General features: G+C 38.2%; 2 protein-coding genes across 4 annotated transcripts in view; one reads left to right on the top strand and one right to left on the bottom strand.

The window, feature by feature from the left end:
- The window catches only part of LOC127436909 (prickle-like protein 1), a 35,278-nt gene extending 33,450 nt beyond the window's left edge, over nt 1–1,828 (top strand). For all 3 annotated transcript variants that reach the window (XM_051691426.1, XM_051691423.1, XM_051691425.1), the window contains exon 8: nt 37–1,828. In XM_051691426.1, the coding sequence (XP_051547386.1) occupies nt 37–947 (911 nt within the window). In that variant the 3' untranslated portion in view covers nt 948–1,828. The remainder of the gene's footprint in view (nt 1–36) is intronic.
- pphln1 (periphilin 1) lies at nt 1,646–26,950 on the bottom strand. Its single transcript, XM_051691441.1, has 11 exons — nt 26,795–26,950; nt 26,245–26,298; nt 24,727–24,791; nt 24,376–24,585; nt 24,212–24,276; nt 16,997–17,131; nt 16,702–16,874; nt 14,182–14,217; nt 12,060–12,136; nt 8,893–9,024; nt 1,646–2,581 (listed from the first exon to the last, which is right to left on the bottom strand). Coding segments are annotated over exons 2-11 (1,089 nt in total). The 5' UTR covers nt 26,246–26,298; nt 26,795–26,950; the 3' UTR covers nt 1,646–2,386.
- Nucleotides 26,951–27,051: the final 101 nt, after the last annotated feature.

Raw genomic sequence — 27,051 nt, 5'->3', positions numbered from 1 at the left:
AATATTTGTTTACTCATATCATCGCTTATTTCACAGGAGCTTCAGTTGATGGAGATGGCAAAAACAGACAGACCATCTACTCATTCCAAAACATGAAAGAGCAGGAAAGAGAGGTGGAAGACTGTGACAACATAAGTAACATGGGCACACTAAACTCCTCAATGCTCCACAGGAGTGCTAATTCCCTGAAGAGTCTAAACTCAGAGCTGGACCATGAAGGGGCACTGGAGGTGGAGGAGGGAGAAGATGAGGAGGAGGACAGAATTCCAATTTATTTTGGAGAGGAACTACCCTCTCTGCTCCATCTTCCTCTGCTGAGAAGGACCAAGTCTCAATCTCAGCCCCAATCTAGACCTCAACAAGTGAAGTTCTCTGATGATGTTGTGGATAAGGGATATTATGGTGAAATGGGCTTGAGGCAACCACCAATGAGTGAGAGGACTCGCAGACGGACCCATTACAGGGAGGAGCCACCGAGATGTCCTACCACCAGACATCATCACAAAGGCAGACAATGTCGGAAAACACGTTCAGAAAATGCATTGCATCTTCCTTCTAAGGAGAGAGCAAAGTTGCATGTTGTGCCAAAAGAAACTGGCTTGAGCATACCTGAACACAGGAACGGTATTCTTTTGAATCCTTCTGCTCACAGCTATCATCAAACCTATTCAGACTATGCTCAGCAGGATATGGTCCGAGTGGACCACGTCCAAGACTTTTGTGGCGATGAAGAAGATGACTGGTGTTCAACATGCTCCTCTTCATCTTCAGAGTCTGAGGAAGAGGGGTTCTTCCTTGGCCAGCCAATCCCCAAGCCCCGATCCCAAAGCTTACATTATTGCACAGAGGATTATCCGACCCGGGTCACAGCTTTAACGCCCCCTTATGGCTCACGGACCAAACCGAAAAGGAAAGGCCACAAGGGCAAGAACTGCATAATTTCTTAAATGTTAGACTAAAGATATCCAGCCTGCCTCTGTTGCAGTTGGAACACACATATGCCCGACTGTAAAGAAGCTGGAAAACAAAACGTTTTTTATTGAGATTTAATTTTGTGTCTTTACAAGTATGATGTGCCAGTTGTGTTGGTGTTGAACAAATGAAAGTAACTTGCAATATTTTCTTGAACATTGTATAGCAAAAGCATTATTCTCAAAAGCAAAATTACTGAGTAGCATGTGGACTAACTAAATAATTATTTAATAGTGCAAACATTGTATATTTGTTAAATTAAGATTGGAATACTGATATGTTTTATATTCAAATGTGTTAAATGATTAATTACCACAATTTCTGGCCTCAAATAGAATTATGATTATTAATGATCAAAATTGACCAGGGTTTTGCAAATGCAATGTATATATGCACTATCCATATGTTCAATGGCCTTGCTGTATAAACATTTGTGTCCATGATATGCTTATGCGCTTAAACAGTGTTGGGGAAGATCTACCCTCTATCATGTACATTTCCTACAGGTAAACATACTATCCCTTTTTAACTTTAAGATGTCAATAAAACAATTTAAGAGATTTAATACATTTTCTTGCAACTTGATTTTTCTTGTTTGTTCATTGGCCAAGTCTGGCTGAGACAACAGAAAAATATATTTGAATGCTAATTATAGCAACTTTAATTACAAATGTGAAATCACAAAAAATTTTATTTATTCAAAAAGAAAATACATGCGTTTATACGGTAGGCTCAAGACTCTGTATAATACTACACACAGGAGAAGCTACACAAATACCTTTTTTTTTTAATATATATCTCAAGACTGGAAAAATGTATTTGAAAAAAAAAAAAAAAAAGACAAAAATGTATTATTGTCAGATGCACAGCTTTATAGTTTTACAGATAAAACTACTCACCATAATTCGTGAAACATTTGTGATTGGTCTGAAAGAATGTATGCGAATATATGTGATTTCATTGGCAACAACACAGAACCCTTTCAATTTATACAGACTTGATCAGAACAACCAACATCTAGTACATGTACTGTTAGTCCTCAGGGGGTTAATAAATCTCTTAAGTCTTTGAAATAAGGAAACGAGCAAGCCCTCTATTCTGGCATTGCTTTCCTTGTATCTTCGTTATTTAATTTCTTTATTACTCGTTATGTTGAAAGGATACAAAGGGATTCTAAAGTAAATCCATCTTCAACTAGTATCAAAGGATAAATGGGACTGCATAATCGAAAAAAATACAGACATCTTCCATGTCCCACATCCTTTCAGACCAGGAGGATTTCTTTATGTAGAGTCAGAGTACTCAACGTACAAAGTCCAGGGTCTTAATGTAATAAATCAAAAAATAACGAGGGGCTCGTGTAGGTTCAGAGTTTACAAAATCAAAACTGCTGGTCGAGTGAAATGGCATCACCTCAGACAGCAGGTTCAGGCTGCCGTATGACCTCATCGAGTTCAGCAATGAAGTGTTGCAGGTCCTCAAGGCATCGCTCACGGATCTCAGTCAGGTTCTCTTTTAGAGGGTTCTGCAGGTGTTTCTCTAAGCTGGGTTCCTTGGCCACCAGCATCTTCACCACCATGCCGAACGTCTCACAGTCCTGACGGTACACCTGCCCAACACACAGCCCATTGTTTAGAATTAGAATGTGGTAAAATTGTCCAAAAGGGTTATTTAAGAAACTCAAGCATGTCATGCATGCAAGATTCCTTAACAGGGCTGCACAGAAATGAAGACACATAGAAAGTTTACCAGGGAACACAAATCTTGAATACGTGTTGATCAACACATTAAAGCATAATATATCAGTTTCTATTCACTTTACCTGTGCCACAACTCATAAAATGAAAAGGAACTGATCAGAAAATGCTTCAAACATGTTTAGTGGTCAGGTAAGGAAATCTAAAAAGCTAAAAAAAAAAAATTAAAAAAAAAAAAAAAAAAACATTATTTATTTGATTCTCCTTTTGCCTTTCTACCATCATTCAAACACCCACATGCATAGATAAGCACAAAAAATTATGTTTAATATTTCCATTCATGACAAGTATTTAAAATCAATACTGAATCTCCTACTCCTCTGCTGACTAGGAAATACATGTTACACCAAATGTTTCAATGGTCTCATTGAACATATCCATGAAGCCATCTTTAATCTATTGAGGTAAAAGTTTCTCTTTTCACTCACGGTCACAGAAGACGAAGGATGGAGAGCAATTTTGTTGTATGTTTGGAAGAACGCCGTGTCTTCAGAACTACCATCCAGATGATAAAACACAGACCCAAACCAAAACTCTAAGAGCTCAGTTATGTTTGTTGTGGTATGATAATCAAACACTTCTGGCCATCAAAGCAATGCTTTTGACCCTGGGGAGTCTGCATAACCTCTGCAATTACCTTCATTTACACACAAGCCATTAGGACATACAACTTAAAGCTGCAGATTAAATCCAGTGTTTTCCATTAATTACCTAGACTGTGGCGGCCCGTCTAATTTGTCCCGACACAGTTTCATGAACCTAAAATATTTTTACACTTCTCATAATAACATAAAAGATCTCCAATGTTGTGTTTTGCGCCATTGCTCTCTCACTCCAAGTCAGTCAGTCAGCCACCCCCCTACCCCCCTGTTGTGGTTTTGAAGCTGGTATTGAGAATCATCAAATTTCACTAACGACTACTGAAATTTTGGTATTGTGATCATGTATAGCCTTTATTGTACATAGTATATCTTGCTGCAATAACATGATGAAAAAGTAGATCTCATTCCATAGAATTATGAGCATCCCTGCTGTAAATGATGGCAATGGAGGCTTTTCTTTATTTGACTACCATACCTAACATAAAATAAATATCATATGAAAATATCCTCCTCCTCTACCCAGTGCAGTTTACATTTCTGTTGCAGAGAATGGAGTTGATTGCATAGGTACACTATTAGGATGGACATCGGTAATAATTTTAGAAAAATATACAACAAACTTTGATTGATGTTACCTTAGCATGTACTGTACCTTAAATGTCCTTTTTTCTCTCTAGACAAGTAACTTTTTACCCGGACAAGTGAATAACCAATTTACTTGTACGGAGGACAAGCACGACAATGTTTAATGTCGAGCGCTGGCTCAAATGTATGCCCTAGTCGATTGTGTGTTTTGACCATTTGCAAACTGCATTAAACTCCGTCTCGTTTATGCTTTGTGGGTGTGACTTTGTGTCATCACCATTCATATCTATACAAACAATGTGTTTGATTAAATTACAACTAGAGCACACATTTTTTTTTTTTTTTTACAAGAGCACAAAGTTCTTTATAGATCTAGCCTCTTAATTTTGCTCTCAAAGTGCTCTCAGATTGATGTATTTAACTTTAAAATGTACAAAATTGTGTTCCGGTGGGGGGGGCAAGGTCCACCCACCACAGTCTCACAAAATCCTGTGGGAAACACTGATATCTGAATTTTACTCTACAATTTATATGAGGAGACAGTACAGCAGTCTGATGTTATTACTATCACATCTTTGTGATGGTACGGACAAATGCAACACGCCTGAAAGATTTGAAAATGGATACAAACAGGGTTTCAACAAAGTCTCCAAAATGGCTGTAACATAACATAACCCATCAATAACATCAGGAAGTACTTAAAATATATCAGAAGCATTAGTTAGGGCATTATCAAAAAGGGTCATTCATATCCACAGTGGTTCATACTACCTGTCCCTACAAGCTCTGGAAAGGGTCTGGAAAGAAATGTGCACTCCCAACTAATTGTGCTGACTAATAATTCTGCAGTGAGCTCCTCATTAGCCGTTCACCAGAGGGCTCTTTCCCATGGCTGAATCAGGTTCTAGTAAAATTAGATCACCTGGTTCCAGGAATCACCAGGGACCACACACAAAGACCCTTAAGTCTTGTGTGAGAACTACCTCTATAGTCATTAAGTCAAAGTAAGAGCTTCCATGAGAACATTCTAATGGGGAGTCAATTACAACATTCAAGAATAGAATGGATAAATGATTTAGATGGAGAGAGAGAAAGTCCTCTGAAGCCTGAAGCTGTGAGTTAAGACAGACTGGAATTAGTGAGTCAATCTATGTGACTGTTTAATTTCATTAACGCTCCACCAATAGACATGGTTGCTCGTGCCTTTTTGCTTGTGCTATTTTTAAAAATAGAAACCAGTTGACCTAAAATGTTACATGAAGGCACCTTATCACTACATGTTTGCAATGTTTTAATACTATATACAATGCAAGTGTGAAATTAAATTCTATTTTTACATACTATATTAGTAATTTGCTTAGCCAAGCAAAACTTGCCACCATGGTGCTAGGAGTGTTTCTTAATCAAAAGAGCCCACCCATAGTCTCTATGATATTCTGGTCCCTAGATATAGCTCAGGGCCCTCCTGCAATGCATGTCAATGCATTTTATCATCTGCCAGGCGAAAGTCTGATTGCCTCTTGCCTAAAAGCCACACGAATTGAGGTATCAATCACGTCAAGCTATATGGGACGATTTTTGCACCAAATTTTAACCTCTAACACTAAGAATTAGCAATATTAATAGTTATCAGAGCAAGCACCACAAAATATGGACAATTATGGATAGAGAAAGTAAATAAACAAGATTAATACAAATATCTTAGACACGACTGAGAGTCCATGCAGGGTTAACTGTATATTCAGCCATGAATTCTATGACAATGAGAAGAGGGGGGTAATTTACTGTTACATGATTCACAATGTCTTCAGTGTACAGAAGAAAATATGTCTGGGCCAAAAATAAACCACCATTTAACAAATCTAAATAAGCAGAGATGATTTGTAAGGTAATGTTAACAGGAAATTCCAACAGACCACTGTTTTTTTTTTTAATGAATGCTACTCCATGCACATTTGTGGGAGCTTTATTAGGATTTATTTATAAAATTTTAATGGTATCAGTTGTGATTTATGGATATATTTCTGCAGAAAAATGTCCAAGCAGCCATTACTGTTATGAAATGTTTTATAACCCTGTACATACACTGTGAACTCCACCTCTGTTACCTAATCAAACAGGAAGGCTACACTAGACCTCAAGTGTGTGTGTGTGTTCATGCTTTCATGTGTCATTTTTGTACTGTGGGAGGCAGATTCCTGATTCCCAGTAAAGATAACAAGGAATTATTCAGGAAGGGTGGTAGAAAAAAGTATGGAAAGGGGGAAAAGTATCTCGACACTAACAACTTTAGGAGATGTTCACTGAAAGTTCAGTTTTATTTTAGTATCCAACAACAAACCAACAAGTATTGTGTTTCAGTGCATAAAAATTCATTAGGTTCAGCTGTTCCCTATAATATGCATTAATAATAACATGATGAACTGAGTGTTTCAGAGGGTTAAATGCAATGAATGTGTTGTTTTAGTTCCAAATAATACGTGTCATCAATTTCTCATTTAATACAACAATACAAAGTCAAAAGAATGCCTGTGATCTGAGAAAGGTATGAGAAACAATCGTTTGATGACTTTAAAGGGCTAAAAATTCAAATTCTCTCATAATTTCCTCACTCTCATGCCATCCCAGATGTGTACGACTTTATTTCTTCTGCAGAACACAAATTAAAATGTTTAGAAGAACATCTCAGCTCTGTAGGGACATACAATGCAAGTCAATGGTGGCTAGGCGTATGAAGCTCCAAAAAGCAGATCAAGTCAGCATAAACAATCCATCAAACTCCAGTGGTTAAATCAATGTTTTCTGGTGAGAACAGACCAAAACATTACTCCTTTTTCTCTGTAGATCTTGACAGCAGTCTCCTTGGCGATCATGACTGAATTACATTTCCTATAGCCCCACGTAGCGCTCTGTGCGTACATCAAGCGCTAGTAAGTGTCATGATCATGCCTAGAGACTGCAATGGAAAAATGTACAGTGAAAAAGGAGTTATATTTGGGTGAGGACTGTTCTCATCAGGTTGTCACGAGTCATTTAGCACCAGCTTCTCCACAAACATGCGGTGCGTGATGGGAAAGGGGTGGCACTCATCCGGCCACGCCCCGGCACCATCTTGAACGGCTCTCCTCGCCGGGCCCTCGCAGGCCGACTATCCCGGGCCAATCGGAGTCACATGGTGCTGCGGTATCATTACGTTTAGGGAGGGATTCTGACTTAGAGACGTTCAGTCATAATCCCACAGATGGTAGCTTCGCACCAGTGGCTCCTCAGCCAAGCACATGCACCAATTGCCTGAACCTGTGGTTCCTCTCATACTGAGCAGGATTACTATTGCAACAACTCATCATCAGTAGGGTAAAACTAACCTGTTTCATGATGGTCTAAACCCAGCTCATGTGAACAGTCCAACGCTTGGTGAATTCTGCTTCACAATGACAGGAAGAGCCGGCATCGAAGGATCAAAAAGCAACATCGCTATGAACGCTTGGCTGCCACAAGCCAGTTATCCCTGTGTTCATTTTTCTGACACCTCCTGCTTAAAACCCCAAAAGCAAGAAGGATCATGAGGCCCCGCTTTCATGGTCTGTATTCATACTGAAAATCAAGATCAAGCGAGCTTTTGCCCTTCTGCTCCACGGGAGGTTTCTGTCCTCCCTGAGCACGCCTTAGGACACCTGCGTTACCGTTTGACAGGTGTACCGCCCCAGTCAAACTCACCACCTGCCACTGTCCCCGGGGCAGGTATCGCCCGTGCCGCAATGGGCGTCGTGCGCTTGATGCCAGAAGCAAGAGCCGCCGGGGGCTCCCGTATCTGCTTCACCAGGAAGTGAGGATCACCATAGATTTTTGCCGATAACGATAGTTCCAAAAAGCAACTATCGGCCAGTACCGATATATCGGTCTATCTCTAGCTCAAGTATTTAAAAACACACTGCAGCTCTCAACTAAATGTTTGTTGAAATAAGGTAAAGTGAAGAGTGTAGAGATGGTTAGACCTGGTTGGGAGAGAAGCTAAACATCTGGTGGACACTTGTTACACAGCGAAACAACACACACACACACTTTATAAAATAACAGGTTTTGCCTGACAGGCATCCACACACTGTCACTGAAGTATGTGTGTTTTCAGGGCAAATTGGCAAATCAGCCAAAAAAAGACACTTCTATTCATCTTAAATGTAGAAAAAAAAATTGATTATTAACAAATTAAAGAAAAGCAAAGAGCTTGTCGCAGAGAATGATTGTGCAAGAGAACTAGAGAGCTATTCAAATACTAAAACTGACTGATTCAAAAGGACTTCCTGTGGATTAAGTGATAAACTTGGCCCTGCATACAAAATGTATTTTTGCTTTCAATATGCAAATAACACAATAATGCCCAGGGTTGGGTCAAGAGCCAACAGTTACAATCCAGCAGTGTCAGCAACTATTGAGCTGGGCTGAAGGCTGTTGCTCAGTAAGAGGGCTTAGGCTTTGCTCCTGGGGGTTCCCAACTCTTTAAAACTTTAATAGGGCCAGTAAAAGAAGAGGAGAAAGCAGACACTATATAACGAGCATTCTGAACTTCTACAGAGAGCTGAAACAGCAGGTGTTTCGCTCTTGTCTTTCCTCCCTATCTTTTCATTTCTGTCATAGTGGATGTGAATTTTTCAGCTAAATCAGCTGGGACAAAGCTCTAGAGCATAATCTTGATTTACAAATAAATTTGCTGTTGAGACTGCCTTTCTCCATTATTTACAGATGGACAAGTGTACCGTAAACGAATAGACTAGGTTAAATATACTGTCTTTACTCATATTTAATAATCTCTTAATATAATGCATAAACTTTAGCAGCCCTTTAAATTATAGAGAGCATCCTGAATAGGGGGCACAAAAATTAGTGTGTGGCCATTTAAAATGGCAAACCACTCTTCTCACTTACTTTACACGCCCTCCAATCTACTGAAATAAAATGTACTGGGACATGTTTCAAACCTTCTCAATTTCTCGAGCCTTTGCAGCAATAGCTTGAGCTCGTCTCTCCTGAAAGTCATCCATGATGGAGGTGGCTTCATCTACAGCGGGGAGAGCTTCCTCTGAGGGTCCTTCCACTGATGGCATATCCTCCTGCAGCACACAGAAACTAGGAGTTATTTAATGATAAATAAACTGGATTAATGTTCAAGAACAAAAACATGTTTAGGGCCAACACCTCCAAAATCACAGGAGGTCAACTGAGAGGTGAGAGCAACATCATTCAGGAAAGTAGGCAAAAAAAAAAAAAAGATATTCTTTTTCCCAAGCTGAAAGGAGGCAAAGCAGCCCCCTGTTACTTTGTGACAGAATGAAAACAAGGCAGAAAAAAAAGAGCCAGATAGTGGGCACTGTCTATTTAGATCTGTGACTCTGACTTGAAGACACGGTTGTCTCAGAAAATGAGGGCCAGATTAAACCATGTCAGGTCTGCTTTACTTATGGTCCTGAAAATGAAAATGACTAATAGGCCTGGAGTGACTCAAAATAAACCCAGAAAATATTTTTTTATTTTTTTGCCCCATTAACCCTCCAGACATATTAGTGTTGCATCCAGTGGGCAGGCCAACCTATGATATATACCATAACTAAGTCTATGAAATGCTCATCCATACCAAGAAAACAGTTAAGCCCTTGTTTAAGTCAACAAGTCACCCCTTCCTTATTGTAAGAAAAAAATTGGAAGAAAACTGGTTGGCTAAACAAATAGTTCATGCAAAAATTAAGATTCTTCCAAACCCAAACGACTCTTTCTTCCGTGGAACACAACTGGGGAAGTTCCGCAGAATGTTCATGCTTCTCTTTTCAAAACAATGAAAATTAATTAGGTACCATTACAAAAAAGTACCATAGAACTTGTCCAGATGACTATACCCTTCTGAAGCCATTTGATGGCTTTTTGTGAGGAAGACCATAAATAATAGACCAAAATAAAATAGACCAAAATAAAAAAAATTCCTTGAAAATCTTCACTTCCATTGCACCTCTCATTCATATTTCACATATTCAAACAAGATGCGTTGCAATCGGTCATGAAACATACAAGAGCCAATGGCATTTAAAATCACTGATGCATCTTGACGCCCATATTTGAATTTATGCAAAAATAAAATGAGGCTTGGAAGCTGAGGTGAAAATGAAGATTTTCAGTGAATAATGTTCCAAAAACCCAGTTTCAAAAGAATGGGAACATTTTGCATTAATAGACAAATTTAGATTTTTGGGGGGTGAGCTATACCTTTAACACTACAATTAGACATGCGTGGCCATGAGTAGAGTGCAAAATAAATACAATATTTAAGCTAATAACATTAATGACAATGATTTGCTCAGCAAAAAACTCCAATCTGGGTGGAATATTTACAGTATTTAAGACGGGATCTCCAAAGGAATTACAGACAAATATGAGCCCACCAAGGTGAAATACATGCCCTTTATCTGTAAACAATGAATTTGAAAAGTGAGTGTTTTATTTTTTTTCCCCCACTTGAGACCGCCTATTAGGCCCAGTTTACACAGGCAAAGTCTTTTCATCTAAGTCACAAGGTTATGGCTTATATCCCATGAACAGGGTCATGGAGGGAGATCAAACACTCAGACTGAGACTTCTACTGATCAAAAACAACTTTCAACTGAACATGGTTTAAAAGGTGAATCTACATGATGCACTGAAGAAGCAATGTGTATTTTAATAAGGAATTACTTGTTTCTTTGCCTTGAAAATGATCTAATCAAACAGCTAATTCAGATAATGGAGACTTTAAATGTTATAAATTATGTTATATAAACATACTTGTCTCTGTAATCTTTAATCAAAATGTATTATAATCACTTTGCCTTTGAAAAGACTTTGCTTTTGGCTGACATCACCAATCGTCATTCATCAAAAAACAAAAACAAAACAGTATTTTTGAACCCATCAGCATGTGGTTCCATTCTGATTTGTAATGGCCAGTTTTCCCGATCCAATCAATTCCTTTAAAATGATTAAATCATGCCCTACAGTTTTTCCTGTTGAACAACCTGATTCACTCTACTGATTCTACTCTAAAAACCTGATTCTACTCTAAAAATACATCAGACTACATAAGTAAAACGGGCTGTAAATAATTTTAATTCAGCCTAATCAAGATTGTTAAAGCAAACATCACCTTCAGCTAAAGGTTTAGACAGATACTGTTCATGACTGCTGAGAGATTATGCTAAGCAGCAAAAGAGGAGAATGGAAGAGGGAAAAAGTGAAACAAATTATTTTAGGCTCAGAGTGCTCACTAGAGTGTATGCAGAGTGCTCTGGGCCTTCGATAAGATCTCGTGATGAAGCCGAGAGTTGAGTTAATGGATTTCACTGTGCTTTCTCAGCCTTTCCTGGGTGGCCAATGTTCCAAAATATACAAAAACGTTATTTCTGCATTTACTGCACTGTGTGTCAGAATCGTGCTTTCAGTTAGAATAAACATGACACGGACCACTTGCCTTTCATGCACCAAAAAGGACCCTTTATGACTCACTCATTCCCATAATTTGGTAGAGAATAAAGTATAAGCTAGGGGTTTTCAACCTTTTTCAGGTTATGGACACCTTGGTGGATACAGAGAGATTGAGCAGGGAGCATTACCATATTTATGTATTTACATACTTTATGATGCAACCATTAAAAAAATCATTATTGACAGACATATCAATCTTTGTACATTTTAATTTTACGTTAAAAAAAGGTGAGTTGAAACTCAAGTTATGTGACTATGAAACATAAAATTTAAGCATTGGTAGAAGTTAACTTAATTTTATTTTTTCACATAAATGAGTTTGAGATCAAACAATAATTTGCAGACTACCTAAATTACCATCACAGTACCACTGTTAAAGAACCCTGGCATAAGCTATGCCAGCTATGGATATTTTCATGGCAAAATCTGGGTCAAAATATAATAATATGCAAAAGGTAAAACTAAAACATAAAACTTAAAACATATATAAGATGTCTAAGGCCCCTGGGGTAAGGTAACAGCTTTTGAAAAGTGGAGAATGCTGTCACACTTATTATTATTTTAGTTGATGAAAGAGGGTATTCTGGTAAGCACATCTGTTTAAGAGCACTGTGTGTGTGTTGTGCTGTGTGCAACTCACCTTAGAGGCTGATATAGAGCTATGAGGCGATCCGTCCTGTGATGCACTTACGGAGGGGCCGGGGGGCCTTTCCCTGTCTGTGAGAAGATGAAAGACAAGCACAAAAGGCATCTGTTACAGGACATAAGCCAACAATGCAGCTATAGTTGGATGTGGATCAACATCCCCCAGAAATCCACGGAATATGGTCTTGCTTGAGTCATTTGGTGGCATAAATGTTTTCACATGCTTGAACGGATCCTGCTAGCTTTCTGAATATCCAGCTGGTGTTCAGAACCAGGTGGTTCCTTTACTGAAGATCAGGGCTCTTCCCTGCAGGCAAACCACAGCCAGGTGCCTGAGGTGTCACCACATGACCCCATGGGCTCAGCACCTACGGATTTGTTCAGCTAGAAATGAAAGAGTGCTTGCCGAATTGATTTACAGCTGAGAGAATTCCACAACCAGAAGTTAAAGGGATAGCTCACCCAAAACTGAAAATTATCTCATCATTTACTCACCATCATACCATCTCAGATGTGTGAGACTTACTTTCTTCAGCAGAACAAAAACAAAGATTTTTAGAAGAATATATCAGCTCTGACAATCTGTCCATACAATGCAAGTGAATGGTGATCAGACCTTTGTAGCTCCAAAAATCACATAAAATAACAGAAGTAATCCATAAAACTCTGGTTAAATCCATGTCTTCAGAAGCAATATAATAGAAGTGGATAAGAAACAGATCAAAATTTAAGTCCTTTTTTAAATCTATATCTCCACTTTCACTTTTACATCTGAAAGTCACATGTAGTCCCTGTTTAGTTTTACTTTCACATCTAAAAGTGAAAGTTAAAGTGGAGATTTAGAGTAAAAAAGGACTTAAATATTGTTCTGTTTCTCATCCATTCACTTGTATTGTATGGACTTACAGAGTTCAGATATTTTTCTAAAAATCTTTGTTTGTGTTCTGCTGAAGAAAGTCATACAAATATGGGATGGCATGAGGGTCATATAATTATTTATAAGAGTAAATAATAAGAACATTTTTAAAACTATCCTTTTAAGGTTAGATTTGATCTACTTTTGAACGAAAATGTCAACTATAAAACAACCTGTAGGGTTTCCACACCTTTTGACCAATGAGTAACCATGGCTTTACCAGTCGTTTGTGTTTACTTAATAATATTTCTCTCTCTCTTTTTTTTTTTTTTTTAAATAACTTCATAGAATTTGCACTCACAAAGACCAACTGCTAGACAATGAAATATTCAGAGCAGCGCAAAACTAAAATACACAGTATATATTCAACATAGAAATTTCCATTACTTTTTAAGGCCTGGCAATCACAATATTAAAACTCCCTGATGATTCCAGTTTTCCATGACCATGGGAACCCTGATCATGGTTTAACCAATAACCTATTAACAAAAGATGAATGTCTAAAAAGAACTCCATAAACTCTATATGTTCTACACTATAAAGCATGTGACAAAACAAAGTAAAAGGGGAAAGGATAAATGCTATAAGTGAGTGAGCAAGGTTTGGCAATCAGACACTCCAACAAATGTCTTTGGCCTTTTTACGATCCCTGGCCAAAGGAAGTGAGAGGAGAGCAGACAAACAAAACGAGGCTCTACGATGGCCCGATTAGCAATGCTTTCTCTCAAGTTACTGTGACTGCAGGCTGAACTTTCACATATATACCAAAGAGAAAAAAAATGTCCTTGTGTGCGGGCCATCAATTCCCTTTATTATTCCAAAAGAGCACTATTTGTCAGTCAATTTAAAACAACACATTTTTGTTTCTAACATATTCACATTAAAAGAAATGTGAGACGGCTGTAAAAGTCATCTCCTTGATTTACCTCAGCAAGATGTGCAAATGCTCTTTGCTGAAGTGAGCCATTGCAACTACGCAAGTAGTGTATCTTCATGCAATTTTTTAACATGTTTGTAGTGTTACTTGTGCTCAGCCTCAAACAGAATTTGAGCTAAGTGTACTGCACTGTTTTTGGTAAACTTTGTGAATGCTTAGACATTTGCGAAGACCATTTGAATTCTGCATTGAACCGTGTGTGCCTGTTCACGTTCATAACGTCTAGATCATCTATATCCCCTCATAAGACAGTGTTTTACTCACCTGGTACTCTGCCTGGCACGAATGGCTCCTCATGTCCTGAAAACATAAAATATTTTTGCTGATTTTCGCATTAAAAAAAACACCCTAAACAAACTAGCATACAAATTGTACTTCTTTGGTTGTCACAAGCAAATAATTGAAGCGTGTTTGATGCATTTCTTTCATCAATATTAGAGGTTAGAGTATATGACCTCAAACAAGCCTACTTCCATCTTTTTAAAGCAGTATAATCTAAAAAGGCTCACTTGGGGTATGTTATCCCAAACATATGAATCCAATATTGGCTGTTCTATGCATCACTCTGGAGCTTATTACTGAGGATCTCATTGTGGTAACAGAGAACAAGGAAACACAGATGGGAGTCTTTTAGGGCAGGCTTTGAGTGACATCATCCATAATCTTGAATCGTATGGCAGAGAAGAACTGAGTTGGACATTTGGGTATAGTCATTTTGACCATGATTACTCAAATTAAACATGGAAAGCATGTAGAGTTCATGAAGAATGAACCAACAGAGGAAAGCTTTGAAGTTTTCCCACTCTGCAGCTGAGCGCATTAAAATGTGATCTCATGCAAATTAGTCAAGAGAGCCTTTCAATTAATTCCAGTAAGTCAATCAAATAACAGGCTTTCAAACATTTAAAATAGTCCATTTCAGGTCAGATATTACACTGCAAGCTGCACAGTACACTGACCCCTTGTACTGTCTGCAGTCTGTGTGTGGGGAAGACCCCACCAATGAGAGTTCTCCAAGTGAAATGCAGGAAGGCTTGGCATACAGTCTACACCTGAAAACACCATTTTGCGTAAAGCATTTTTATATATACAGAGTAGAGATGCAGACTGATATGTGTTGTTGAAGGCAGAAAAAACCTCAGTTATCCAAGGGCACAGTTTGTAAGTTTCAGGGCCCAGTTGCAAGAAACCCCTTATGTTATGACCCTTTTTTTAAATAATTGCAAGTGCCTTGTGATTAAGGGATTTTCTTAAGAGTTTTTTTTTTTTTTTTTTGCCGGCTTCAGATTGATACCTCTTCACTGTGCAAAGCAGAAGTCCAGGTGTGTTTTAGGTGAAACTGATTGAACAGGTGGGCTGAGTTTTGGGGTGGATGAATTTTCAAGTAGGGCCATAAACTACCAATTTAAATTCATAGACTGACACACCCCATCATAAATAATTTTACATAGGGATGCACCAATATGAATACCAATAACTAACAGCTCATTGTGGCCGATACCAATAACCGATATTTAAAAAAAAAAATACAAAATAAAAGTTTACATTTTTCATCCTTCACCTGGAACTGCTCATTAAAAGCTTCTCATTTTAAAATAGGTGTCATTTAAAAGCTTGGAATTTGAACTGCTATTTAAGGTTTGGCAGATGTAACATGAACCATAAATGTACCTATATTACAGATATATGCTGATTTAAATGAGAAATAAATAATAATGCACTTGCATAAATTATGGTGCCAATTTATACAGGTGTTTATGCTAATCCTGGTGAATGAGGCGATAAACTGCATGTAACGAATAAACAACAAATCACAAAAAACAAACCCTAATCTCTGTATACATGGTGTATTATTAGTGCAGCTGGACTGTGAGTGCAGTGGTGGTTTGTGTGTGTTATGAATGTGTGTGCTTGTGTTTATGCATGTCTCATTCACAGATGCTTGCTACAGCACTCATCTGCGATAGTTCCACTGTATAACTTATTAAATGTGCCATTTTAGGTTGTGCTTGGACTTGTTTTAATCACCATGCTGCAATGTAAGTAACGATGTGCTATTTCTCACATTCTGTTTATGTTTCATGAAGTAATAAGCGAAAACGATAGCCCCCATGTCACATAGAGTACATATACATGTTTTTGTCGTGTTTCGTTTATTGCCTCATGAAATAAACAGAATAAGGGTCATGCCATCGTTACTTACAGCAGATGACTAAAATCAGCCCCAAAACAACATAACAAGGTGCAGAGATGTTGAAATAATCCTCACAGAGCAACATAAGCTTGGCTCTCACTCACATAGACACGCTGTGTATGCACACGCGAACAGTTGCTTGAGACTGCCCGAGTCTCTGCCTGAAGGAAAGACGAATTTCAACCGCAAGTAAATAAACCGTAACAAATTATCGGCGAAAATATTGGTGGCAATTCCATTATCGGCGCGATAATAATAGTTGGATTTTCCCGGTTATCGGCCAATATATCGGCTGCCGATATATCGTGCATCCCTTATTTTACATATACAGCGAGTTCCAAAAGTCTGAGACCACTAAGGAAAATGCTTCTATTTTGATTTTTCATGACAAACTATATTATCAGAATAACAAATTTCAGTGAAAAGCTGAACTGAAAAAATTTGATTCGTTTATTTCTATATATAAATTAAAACAATAATATATTTTCAATGTGGTTTCAGACTTTTGGACCTAACTGTATGTAACAACAGAGAAACATCATGAACTGATTAGGCATTGACTGAGGCTGGAGATTTTTGATATTTCATACTTTTCCCCTGCTGGGGCGGGAAGGGGTGCGCTTTGCCCCGCTCTGGTGAGTAGCTGCGGCTGCTGATGCTGGACCCCCGACTGTGGGGGGAAGGGGGGATGTCACGCCGAACTGGAGAACGCTCACGTACCGGAGGAAAAGGAGCCTTTCGTCTCAAGTTGTCTCGCTCTTCCCTGTGATGGAGATGACACACATACAGTACATGTTCTCTTAAGCATCTATATAGTCTTCTGGTAGGACATGACTAAAGAACCTTATTTGTAAGGAATCTAAGATAATGTGTTTGAATACGAACCCCCGATCCAGGTTCATTATGGCTTGCATTAGGGTGTCATCTCCAGCATCAGGGCCCAACGTAGACAGAGACCTGGGTGCTGGGTAAGAACCCTGGGCTCGAGCGTTTGAGGGAGGACCCGCTCGATTGCCCTGTCTGCGACGGGGAAAGAAAAAAAAAAGTTCACATTATTGATCAGTAAAGTCAGAAATGTCTGAAAAGGATATTCCCATTAAAAGATACTACATCAAAACAGACACAAACTAAGATGAAAATAATAGACAAAAATCCAAGTACAGTGCTGATTTCTTGTTTTTGTGTATATCTCATACTAAATTGTTTCAAAAATTCAAACTAAATCTAACATAAAATTAAGGCAATCTGAGTAAACACAAAATACAGTTTTCAAATGATAATGTTATTCATTGAAGCAAAAAAGTTATCCAATACCAATTGGGCCTGTGTGAAAATGTATTTGCTCCCTTAGTTACTGAATTCCCCAGTCTCTGAAACTGCATTCATAATGGGGTTCAGCTGGACTAGACACACCCAGGCCTGATTACTGCCAGCCCTGTTCAATCAAATCAACACCAAACTGACCTTATTCAGCAGCATGAAATTGGCTAAAAGGTCTCACCCAGTAGAATACTATCCCAAGGTCGAAAGAAATTCCAGAAATGATGAGGAAAAAGGTGATTCAAATACATCAGTCTGGGAAGGGTTACAAAGCTATTTCAATGGCTCTGGGACTCCAAAGAACCACAGTGAGAGCCATTATCTCCAAATGGAGAAAACTTGGCACAGCAGTTAACCTTCCCAGAAGTGGCCGACCTTCCAAAATTCCTCCAAGAGCACAGCGATGACAAATGCAGGAATTCACAAAAAAGCCAAGGACAACATCCAAGGAAATGCAGGCTTTATCTCGCATCAATAAAGGTCACTGTTCATGACTCCACTATCAGAAAGACACTGGCAAAAATGCCATCCATGGAAGAGTGGTGAGGCGAAAACCACTGCTAACCAGAAGAACATTAAGGCTCGTCTGAATTTTGCCAAACACAACTTGATGATCCTCAAACCTTTTGGGAGAATGTTCTGGGAACTGTTTGGAAAACAGGGGTCCCATTACATCTGGCGTAAATCAAACACAGAATTCCACAAAAAGAACATCATACCTAGTTAGTTAGTTTTTCACATGGGTGATATAGGTGTTAGATAACTTTTTTGCTTCAATAAAAAAAAATATATATATTTTTGAACACTATATTTTGTGTTTACTCAGGTTGCCTTTATTTTATATCTCGTTTGAAGATCTAAAACAATTTAGTATGAAAAATACACAAAAAGGGGGCAAATACTTTTTCACAGCACTGTATGCGTGATTTTACTATTTGTCCACTGCCCTCCTAAAGGTTAAGAAGGGTCTTAAAGAGGCACATTATGCTCATCTGAGATGGTTCTTTATACGAGTAGTGCCCCCCTGGCCCTGTAGGGTCAGATGCCGAGTGTGCTGGGCTGAGGGGTCGAGGGTTAAGAGAAGAGGTGCTTCTACCGCCTTTAGGACTGGGAAGGTCATTTTGGATTTTGGACACTAGGTCCAGCAACTTGGAAACATGATGCCCAGAATCTCCCTCCTCCAGTCAAAACCTCCCCATAAACCCATCTCTTTACCTAAAAGGCAAGTTAAAGCTATTCACACCTCTTTTTTTATTCCTCCCTTTAAGGTCCAGACACACCAAACCGACATCAAAGAACTAGTGGAGACAAAAGCCGACTGTGGTTTCATCTCACGTCGCCAGCATCTGGGCCAAAAAGTTGCTCTTGAACACAATGCAAAGACTACACCCAATGGCCAACTAGCATGTACATTTGCGCCTGCATGAGAGGAAATAACTGCCCATACCAGCAGGTGGCAGTAGTCTGTATTCGTCATTCAACAAGGGAAACCGGAAGAGCTAGGACTGCGGATATACAAACCATAAACAAAGCAGCGCTTGCTTACCATTTTCACACCAATCTCACTCACCACAGATGGATTTGTAATATAGCTTCTTCGAATATGTCTGATAAGTTGCAAATGGCACTGGCGTTGTCAGCCCTTCATCATTTGCTTGCTTTCGTCACTTCCATTTTTCTTGTGCACTGGTTCGCTAAGCTGAACAGCCAATCAGAATAATCTGTCTCACCGACGGGCTCCGCCGCCGATTCAATATGCTCAATCTGGCTGATTGATCTGGCTCGCTTTTCTGACACTACACTCAAAGCACTTTTAAATATAGAAAAGGGGACTCTCCTCAGCCACAACCAGTATATCTTAACATGATTATTCAAGTGTTTTACCAAATATTAATGTTTGAATTGTACTATAATTTTCAATTTAAGAGAATAAACTCGTGATATGGCTGATATGAGTTCAATAGAAGATTATTATTTTTATACTATATTATCCAGCCTCAGTTACCACAAAAGTACGTCTATGCAATGCACACAATAACACCGTGAAATAAAAATATTAAATAAGGATTCAATAATGAAGGGGATAAAATATACTTTATTAAATGTAACAATAATATGCTTAAATATGCAATATAACAATTACAAGAAGTACATTTCAGAAGTCATACGTATTAAACATGTCACAGTAACTTCACCGGTCAACATAGATACATTGCGATCGGTTAACACACGAGTAATGTTCGATTCATAAAAGCATGACAAGCAATATAAGCTTCAACAACCCTACCAGAAAACATATCCAACATTATAACATGTAAACAACTTCGCCAAACAGATAATAGATAAACATCCATCTAGACTGCAACAATGCTGTCCTGAACTTTGTGTGAGTTACTGAACTGAGCTGAACAGCGTAGTTTGTTTCTCCAGCCGGAACACGAGACAGCGGTACTACTTTCCTGTGTGTGCGGATATGACGTAATGACGCAAAGATGAACGTCATAAGCTAGTGATTTCGCGCCAAATCGAACCCAACAGCTCAAAATACAAATCATTTTTATAGGCGTACCGTAGTGAATTGGAGTATGGTAAGGTTATTGTCTTGAACACTTGATTATATACTCAATCAATAATGGAAATTTGTTCATTTTTAACCAAAACATCTTACATAGTGCAGATTTAAGTGTCCATTAAGTGTTCGTTTTTTTTTCCGCTTGTATTTAAACATCCAAATACTTGTTGAACAACTACTTTATGATTTCATGTTATCTTTAACAGCTTCGTTAAAATATCTTGTATCTGTTGATTATGCAAGATAACCCTCACACAGAAGATCCTCTTAAACTGGTCTCCATACTGGGATCTGCTTCATTTAAGACTTTGCCTATTTGCGTTAAGATCATGCCAGAGGCTTCACATCCTGCTTGTAAAGTGCAACTCAATATAAACTGCACAAAGAGGAGGGCAAAATGAGCCTTGTAAAAAGTTGCAATGCTGCCTAACAGAGCAGCACCGCAGCCAAGACATTCATTAACACACATCTGTTCTAGCGGCAGTAAAACCCCCTTCAGTTTACTCTGCCCCCCTTGACTTGGTTTCTCTGTGGGGGCCCTCCGGTCATACAAGGCTGATTACGTGCCACTTCGGCCTGCTGCACAGACGAGCAAGGGGACGTAAAAGAATCAGAGGCACCTGGTCCAAGTGACCCTGGCCTGAACCCCAGCCAGGTCCCTCTCTCACAAACACACACAAAAACGTGTCCGCACACAGTGACCTCGCAAAACTTTAATGACCCTCACATCCGTTTGAAGTGCAGGTGACCCTGTCTGCCCTGGACTAACAGAGCAAATTACCACATGTCTGTCTTTACTACCAATATGAGGACAGGATATTACCCCGAGCCAAAGAAAGGTTAACCTCGCAGTCCCAATCACAACCCATCAAAATTGATTAAAGCACTGAAAATGTCAAAACTAAAAGGTGAATTTGTAAAGCATACTTGATGTGCACCATCATTCTAATTAGCAGGAAAATCCTTTTTATGACCATATAAAGGACATGAAGGTAAAACATAGTACCTATGAGTTAATATAGGAAACCTCTGATTTTAATACGTAGTGTTGCATAAACAGATGGTGCTGCTCTACCTGGTTATTAAAGTGCCAACAAGTGGTGAGATTGGGCTGTGCAGTTTAGAATTTAAAGAGATACAGTTCGGTCCATGAGTATTTGGACCTTGACCCGATTTTCATAATTTTGGCTCTGTACGTCACCACAATGGACTTGAAATAAAGCAACGGTTTAGGAATTACGGCACTTTATATATACAGCTCCATTTTCATATTGAGAGTTCACAGCAACAGCTTCTAAATAAAAACTCCACAATTAACAGACAAAATTATCGAGATTACAATTATAGCTGTCACAATTATATAACCGTGAAAAGTGTCAATTACCTCATTCCATTTAGGTGTACTCCCATTGCGGCAAAATTTTCTATTTACAAACATATTTTTTTGGGCCGTTGTGTGCTTGAATGCAAAGGCAAATCAGAGGCATTTAAATTAATCTAAAGACATAACAATAATGCTCACTTTCTAAATTATATTGTGTATAATTTATTCAAAATGTGAATAACACACTGTTTTTCATGCAATTAAAATAATAATGCAATTCAAGAACACAGTTCTCAGCTTGTTTTGATGCATAGGGCCTAGCCCACATAAAGAACATGGCATGCAGCTGCACCAAACAAAATAGGTATTTTAATGTAAATTCTATTAATCAAAATGAATAAATCGCAATTACATTAGCAAAGAAAATTATCAGCAATTATAATTGTGCAGCCACGTCTGGATTGCTTCATTTTAAATCTACTGTGCTGGCATACAGAGCCAAAATGATGAAAATTGGGTCACTGTTCTAATACATATGGACCTAACTGTAGTTCACTCAAAAATGAAATTTCTGTCATTATTTACTCACCCTCATGATGTCTCAAACCCGTATGACTTCCTTCCTTATGTGGAACACAAAAGGAAATGTAAGACAGAATATTAGCCTCAGTCACTAATTTATATAATATAATTGTATCGTTTTTTTCCATACAATTATAGTGAATAGTGACTGAGGCTAACAGTCCCTAATATTCTTCCAAACATCTTTTATGTTGCAGCAACATGACTATTAAAAAAATGGGGGAGGGGGGGGGGGGTGGACTCTGGATAACTGAAAAAAGCTACTTTACGTACGTACTTAGAGGCAGGATGTTGGGCACCATGCTAAAATGACATAACCAGCTAAACACTACTTTTACTGAGGGCAGTGTTTGGGATTGGTCCCTAGCGCACCTATAAATTCATTAAATTAAAAATACTTATAACAGATTTGGTGATGCTTTCTCAGAATGGGTATTGCAACACTGGGTTCTATTCCTGCTGTAAACTGTTGCAATTTATTATCGGAGAGAGACAGATAGAGATATAGAGATACAAAAACCTCTGGGAACCTTCCAGTGCTCATCCAGTGACTCCCTCTGGGTAATTCCATGGGAGCTGAACCACAAAAACCATTACAGAGAATGTAGGACAACTCCGAGTTTGATTTATGCTCCTTATTAAGAAATCAGACTTGTGTCCCTCCTTCTCTCAAACCAAAAATACAAGGAATTAAAGCTGAAGGGAACGTAGCTGGCTTTCAAAATGAACAGTTCTGCCATCTGCTGGAGCAATAATAGTCTCTTTTCCACCATCAGGCCGAACAGTTCTGAGCACAGTGAGGAATGGTTACAGTAGCTTTTCCACCTGGGAACAATTCAGTTAGACAACCGTGCTCAACTGTGCTGGTGGAATGCCTTTAGTGACGTCACAACTCACGATTGGTCACTTGTCACTTGACGTATTTCTTGTGTACAATCGAAGTCTGAGTTCAGCACCACAGTGGAAAAAAAATCCGTAACCATGCCACCTAGCCCGGATCGGTACATAATAGAATGGTTTCGCAACAAGAACAGTTCGGCTGATGGTGGAAAAGAGGCTAATGTGATTTTGAAGCGCATGACAAACCTAGACTCATAACAAGTGCTTGTGAAAATGTTACAAATCTGTTCAAACTTTTAATAAAAACAAAGAATTCTGTCCGTCAGCATGTGAATTTTATAAAACCATTAGTTAAAGATATCTCCCTAATGAGATATTTCTGGGAAAATCCCATCACAAGACTACAGTATATGGCAGTAGAGAGCATTACCAGTATTTCCAGAATAGAATAATGAGAAAAAGAAAGTGATGCCTTAGTTAATTTGGAATATGCTGATTACCATACATAAAGGAATATTACATTAGTTTTTTTTCTAATCTTCTCTTTATTTTAGGAATAAAGGCTTAAGCAAAATATGGACCTTGATTGGAAAATGTCGAACAAGTAAACAATGGTTCTTAAAGGGATAGTTCACCCAAAAATGAAAATTCTCTCATCATTTACTCACCCTTATGCCATCCCAGATGTGTATGAATTTCTTTCTTCTGCAGACCACAAATTATGATTTTTAGAAGAATATTTCAGCTCTGTAGGTCCATACAATGCAAAATTTTGACACTCCAAAAATCACATAAAAGCAGCATAAAAGTAAACCATATGACTCCAGTAGTTAAATCCACATCTTCAGATGTTATATGATAGGTGTGGGTGAGAAACAGATCAATATTTAAGTCAATTTTTGCTAGAAATTCTTCTCCCTGCCCAGTAGGGGGCGATATGCATGAAGCATGTGAATCACCAAAAACACAAGAAGAAGAATGAGAAAGTTAAAGTTGACACTGACTGAGCAGGGAGGAGAATTTATAGTAAAAGTTTTTATAGTGTCTGGAGACACTGATTCAACCACTGGTATCGATTACTTTTATGCTGACTTGTGTGATTTTTGGAGCTTCAACATTTTGGCACCCATTCACTTGCATTGTATAGACCAAAAGAGCTGAGAAATTCTTCTAAAAAATCTTCACATCATTTGTGTTCTGCTGAAGAAAGTAAGTCACACATACCTGGGATGGCATAAGGGTGACTATATGATGAGAGAATTTTCATTTTTGGGTGAACTATTCCTTTAAGGTTTCTAGGAAGTAGCCAATTTTCTGGAACTGGCCTTGAATGGTACCTTTGAAATGCACCAGAGAGCTAATTCATTTTCATACTGTACATATTCTTTTGCTTCTCTCCTCCCAAAATCAAGCAATTAATAATACACCTTTTCTCTTGTAGCAAGATAAATGCATGAAATACCTAAAGTCCATTTGACGGCCAGCATGGGGGTCCTCTCTTGGGCCTCTGTAGTATGGGAAGTCTTCCTGTTGAAATACAAACACATGGATATGATGTAAATTTGAATTATACAACTGCAGTTGTGAGTTGCTGAATGTTTTCAATATCTAACATTTGAAACACACCCTTCGAGAAGGTGGCCCACCCCTGTGCTCATTTGGAAATGAGTGATGGCTGTCTCCATGGTAACCCCTTTGATCTTCTCCAGGGTAGTTACGAGGGGCACCGTTCGGGTAAAACCGAGGGCCATCATAATCAAAACCACGGCCATATTCCTCGTCCGGCCGCCCGAAGGGAGGTCTCCTTTCTCCTTGGCCCCCTCTTGGATATGGACCCTACAAAATATGGATTAATGCAGTGTTGCTCAATTCTAACAAAATAATATTAAAATAAAAAACATAATGTCAGGCTGTGGCTGAAACATCTACTACAGACAGGCCTTCCGATAGGCCTAGTCATGACAGTTAACAACTCACCCCTCTTTCTGGAGGAAACCGTTCCTCATAAATATCTCTGAGGTTCCGCTCTCTCCTAAAAGCCACTGAGATAAAGACACAGAAGACATGAGAACCATAATAACCTCAGACTCAAGAATAACAACTGATGTACAGAGAAGATATCAACATGCAAATTAATACTTAGTTAATGCAGGCATTTGTTAATTCTGAGCACAAAATAAGAGGCTACTTTATCTTAAAGGTGCACTCAGTAACTTTTTGCTTGTGTCATCTTGAACTTACAGTGACATCTAGTGGTGTGAAAGGAGCATCATTCAAAATCAATAGTTTTCAGTTACAGATTCCATTGTAGAAATTCACTATTCAAAATCAGCCATGATTAATCTAAGAGCGAAAGTGTCCAATAACAAGACTGTTACTAAGATTAAAGGGATAGTTCACCCAAAAATGAAAATTCTCTCATGATTTACTCACCCTCATGCCATCCCAGATGTGTATGACTTTCTTCTGCAGAACACAAATTAAGATATTTAGAAGCATATTTCAGCTCTGTAGGTCCATACAATGCAACTGAATGGGTGCCAAAATGTTTAAGCTCCAAAATCCACATAAAGGGAGCATAAACGTAATCCTTATGACTCCAGTGTTTTAATCCATATCTTCAGAAGTGATATGATAGGTTTGGGTGAGAAACAGATCAATATTTAAGTCATTTTTTGTCATAAATTCTCCTCCCTGCCCATTGGGGTGTGATATGCATAAAGAATGTGAATCACCAAAAACACAAGAAGAATGAGAAAGTGAAAGTAAAGTAGAAATTGACTGAACAGGGAGGAGAATTTATAGTAAAAAAAGAACTTAAATATTGATCTGTTTCTCACCCACACCTATCATATCACTTCTGAAGATATGGATTAAACCACCAGAGTCGTCTGGAGTACCTTTATTTTGCCCTTTATGGATTCTGGAGCTTCAAAATTTTAGCACCCATTCACTTGCACTGTATGCACCTACAGAGCTGAAATATTCTTCTAAAAAGCTTAATTTGTGTTCTGCAGAAGAAAGTAAGTCATACACATCTGGGATGGCATGAGGGTGAGTAAATGATGAGAGAATTTTCATTTTTGGGTGAACTATCCCTTTAAGTGAGTAATTTTCAGCTGGTCATGTGATTCTAAAATGGCAGCACCCATGAGGGCGCCCCTGCTCCATGTAGAATAAAACAGCTTTTATAAGGTTACTGATATGACTAGAGTCCCCATCTCATGTGAGTGGTCATGATTTTATTAATCCATTTCAAAATTACAATTAATTTATTTAGGAGTAAAACTTTTTTTTTTAATAGGGAAAAATTGCTGAGTGCACCTTTAAACTGGAAAGAATAAGTTGAATGTATTAACAAAGTTAAGAAAAAAATACAACTATGTTGTATAATCTTGAGCATACTGAAGCAGTATTAAAAATCATGGTCTAATAGAAATAATTTCCAGACTTCTTAAGCTAAATCTCAATGTGTGACCTTAATAAGTAACTTACTTTTTTATTTTCTGAGTTTGAAAGAAATGTCTTCAACTGTATGATGCTGGTTACCTAAAAACAGGTGAGAAATTAAGGTAAATAAGACAGGAACAGAGATGCAAACAGAAATTTTTGCCCAAAGCCAATAGCTGACTACTTTATTATGTTATGGCAGCCAATATTATATACTGATTTGTCTGTTTTTAAACATAAAATACCATTCACACTAAGAGAAATCACATACTTCAAGTGAAATGAACCATCAAAACACTGCAATACAACAGAAATAGTTAAAAGACTTATTTGAGTAGTCAGGAAGCATGCACAAATCTTAATCTTGTATTTGAGCAGTTCAAGCTTATTACGCTTTTTTGGTTGTCCTGCAATTTACAGTGAACGAGGAATCATCTCAATGGATCACAGGTTAATGTTTGTACCCATATATATATGTCTCCAGAGAACAAAATCTCTTGTTTAAAATAAACTGGTTTAAATCAGACACTGTAATACCGTTTTTCACCAGCACATGCTGAGAACACATACATTATCCAAACAAGCGTACACATACCGTTTACATCCTCCGCTTGACATATCTGCTGTCAAAATATCATAAATAAATTTTTCGTAGCTAATTACTTGATATAAAGCATTAATTTTGAGCCAAAACGTGGTGGCACGCTCAGTCCGTTTTCCAAACAACACTGCACGGCCACAATGTAACACTAAATTGCTTCCGAGTCCTAAACAAATATTTTGTTTTGTTTTTCAAAATAAGATAAGATTAACGTTTATCTGTTAATGAAAGTTTTTTATTAGAGCACTTTA

The sequence above is a fragment of the Myxocyprinus asiaticus genome, chromosome 47 (genome assembly GCF_019703515.2).
Source record: "Myxocyprinus asiaticus isolate MX2 ecotype Aquarium Trade chromosome 47, UBuf_Myxa_2, whole genome shotgun sequence".
Taxonomy (NCBI): Eukaryota; Metazoa; Chordata; class Actinopteri; order Cypriniformes; family Catostomidae; genus Myxocyprinus; species Myxocyprinus asiaticus.
This window is presented reverse-complemented; position numbering and strand designations above follow the sequence as displayed.